Here is a 2,381-nt window from a genome sequence, read left to right as displayed (position 1 = left end):
CCTCGGCCTCCCAGAGTACTAGGATTGCAGGCGTGAGCCACCGCGCCCGGCCTGCAGATCCCTCTTAACCAGTGTTTCCTAGACCTGCAGTCCCAACCCCCAGGCCGGGGACCCGAACCAGCCCGTGGCCTGCTAGGAACCTGGCTGCACAGCACGAGAACAGCGCGAGAGCGAGCGAAGCTCTGCCATATTTACAGCCGCTCCCCATCTACCCACTGCTTGCATCGCTGCCTCCGTCCCGCCTCCCCCCAGATCTGTGGAAAAACTGTCTTCCATGAAACTGGTCCCTGGTACCAAAAGGTTGGAAACCAATGTCCTAGACTATTTTTCTCATTTAAGTTTCAATGATCCAAACTGACTTATAGTGATAACCTTTAGCTTAAATTCTTGCATCTTTTAGTGCAACATGGATAAGATTTATTGAGCTACCTTTTCGGTTAAAAGATGACTCTCTGGACATAAAATTAGAATATATGAAAAGTGCAATCAGTCACTAAAGCTATTTCCCTAACTCTAAGGAGTGAAGGAAATTCATAAACTGCTAACATCAGTCATCAGCTGTTGTTGCTTGTTCACATGCACTAAACCACAGCTCAAGAGACAGCTCTTACAGATGACACTGAACATCAAGTTTCATATGAGGGGCATGAGAATCTGTGGTTAGGATAAAAATCAGCTCTATAATATGGAAGGGAATTTTACATGCAATGCATATACAACCGGTGTTTGGAAATTTTAATGTACTTCACATTTCAAATAATGTAATTTCAAAGAGGAAAAAGAAAATGACTTGGTCGAGTGGAAAGGCCAAGCTGTGGATAAATGAGGAAGGCTGACATGCAGGTGCTGACACCTTGGGAGGCTGGGAAAGATGGCTGCTCCTTTCCTACCCGGGTATAGGCACTGAAAGCAGACGCTTTTGCTTTAATTTTAAGTGAATCTCACATACAGAAAAAAATAGTACTGAAAATAAACATAGCACGATTCCAATTTAATGCTTTGATTTTTATTTATATCCAAATAGCATACAAATTTAAAAACTCAGAAATCAGCAAATTACCTTGAATGTAGCTCTGTGCTGCCATTATTATATTTGCTTCCTCTTTCCCAGACACCAAAGTCGGGAACACGGTAAACCCTTTCTACACAAAATACAAGGTTTTGAATAAAAGAGACCTAAAAGAAAAGAAAGAAAACATAAGGACATATGCAATAACAGGATCTTTAGATACTGAAGAGAATAATTAATACCATTTGAAAACCAAATATGGGGCGGGGGAATGGCAGACTAAGAGTGACCTCCTTGCTCTCTGCTCCCAGAGTACGAGGTGAAGAACGCGGACAGCTACACGCCAGGAAGTCGCTCTCCCAGAGGATCAGTTTCGTGAATCTGCAGAGAAGCAGTGAGGGACAAGCTGCACTGCGGGGAAAAAAAGGTGAGCCAGAGAATCCACCGCAAAATCCGGAGAGCGCGGGATATACAGTGGGGAGCGGAGCGTGGGAAGGCCGCGCCCTCCCGGCTGGCCGGGGCAGGGTGATCTGTCCCACGGGAGGACGACTCCTCCTTCACCGACCTCACACCCTCGCAGGCAGGGAAGCGCCTAAGTCAGTGCGAAGTGGTGGCAGGGCCGACAGGCGGCGGGGCGTAGAGACGGGAGCCGGAAACACTTTGAACTCTCTGGTGCGCGGTGCTAGGTCCGCTTTGGGGGAGGGGGCGGCGCTTCTCTGAGCGGACACTTCCCGATCCGACAGCAGAGAGTTTGGAGACAGGCTTCCGGCCTCGGGACTCCACCAGGACCAGACTGGGGGAGGTGAACACCATAAGGGAGGCTCTGCCCTCGGAAACCACCACCGCAGGCGCCTCCAGCGCCGACTCTCGGGAGGGGGGCAGCCACCATTTTGGGAGTCCGTAGCCTAAAATTACTGGGGCCTGTTGCCCAGGCAATGGTGGGAGTCAGCGCCTGCCTCCGCCTGGCACAGAGGACGAGAGTAAGGCGAGAGGCCGCTTTCTCTCCCAGCCCTGCGGAGGGTCTTCCCCAGCCTGCGGCTCAAGCTCCGCCTTTGAAAAGTCGGAAAAGGGAGAGAGACCGCTTTCTCCGCCGACCTGCAAGGCGGTCTCGGGCGCCCGTTCCACGCTGCCGCGGGCGCTTCGTGCCAAAAAGACGGAGAACAGAAGGAGGCTACTTGTTGAGCCGTGACCCGGAGTGACATAACCACCCTCACTCCCAGGCGACTCCTCCCCCCCACCAACGCCTCAAGCCAAAGGGACTGACTCTGCCCCTGGGCGGAGCTGTAAAAGGTGGTCGCCCCCCGTTTTTTTTATCTTTTTCTTTCTTTTATTCCTTTTTTATGATTATTTTTTATTTTAACAGGTAATTTGG

At 50.5% G+C, this 2,381-nt stretch overlaps 1 protein-coding gene across 1 annotated transcript in view; it reads right to left on the bottom strand.

Moving 5' to 3' along the window:
• Positions 1 to 2,381, bottom strand: part of PHKB (phosphorylase kinase, beta) — a 252,022-nt gene that overhangs the window by 139,224 nt on the left and 110,417 nt on the right. The window contains exon 6 of the mRNA XM_012653961.1: positions 1,061 to 1,176. Coding sequence (XP_012509415.1) covers positions 1,061 to 1,176 — 116 coding nt within the window. The remainder of the gene's footprint in view (positions 1 to 1,060; positions 1,177 to 2,381) is intronic.

Source organism: Propithecus coquereli, unplaced genomic scaffold (genome assembly GCF_000956105.1).
Source record: "Propithecus coquereli isolate 6110/MARCELLA unplaced genomic scaffold, Pcoq_1.0 Scaffold436, whole genome shotgun sequence".
NCBI classification, from domain to species: Eukaryota; Metazoa; Chordata; class Mammalia; order Primates; family Indriidae; genus Propithecus; species Propithecus coquereli.
The sequence above is the reverse complement of the archived record's forward strand: the minus strand, read 5'-3'. Positions and strand labels throughout refer to the sequence as shown.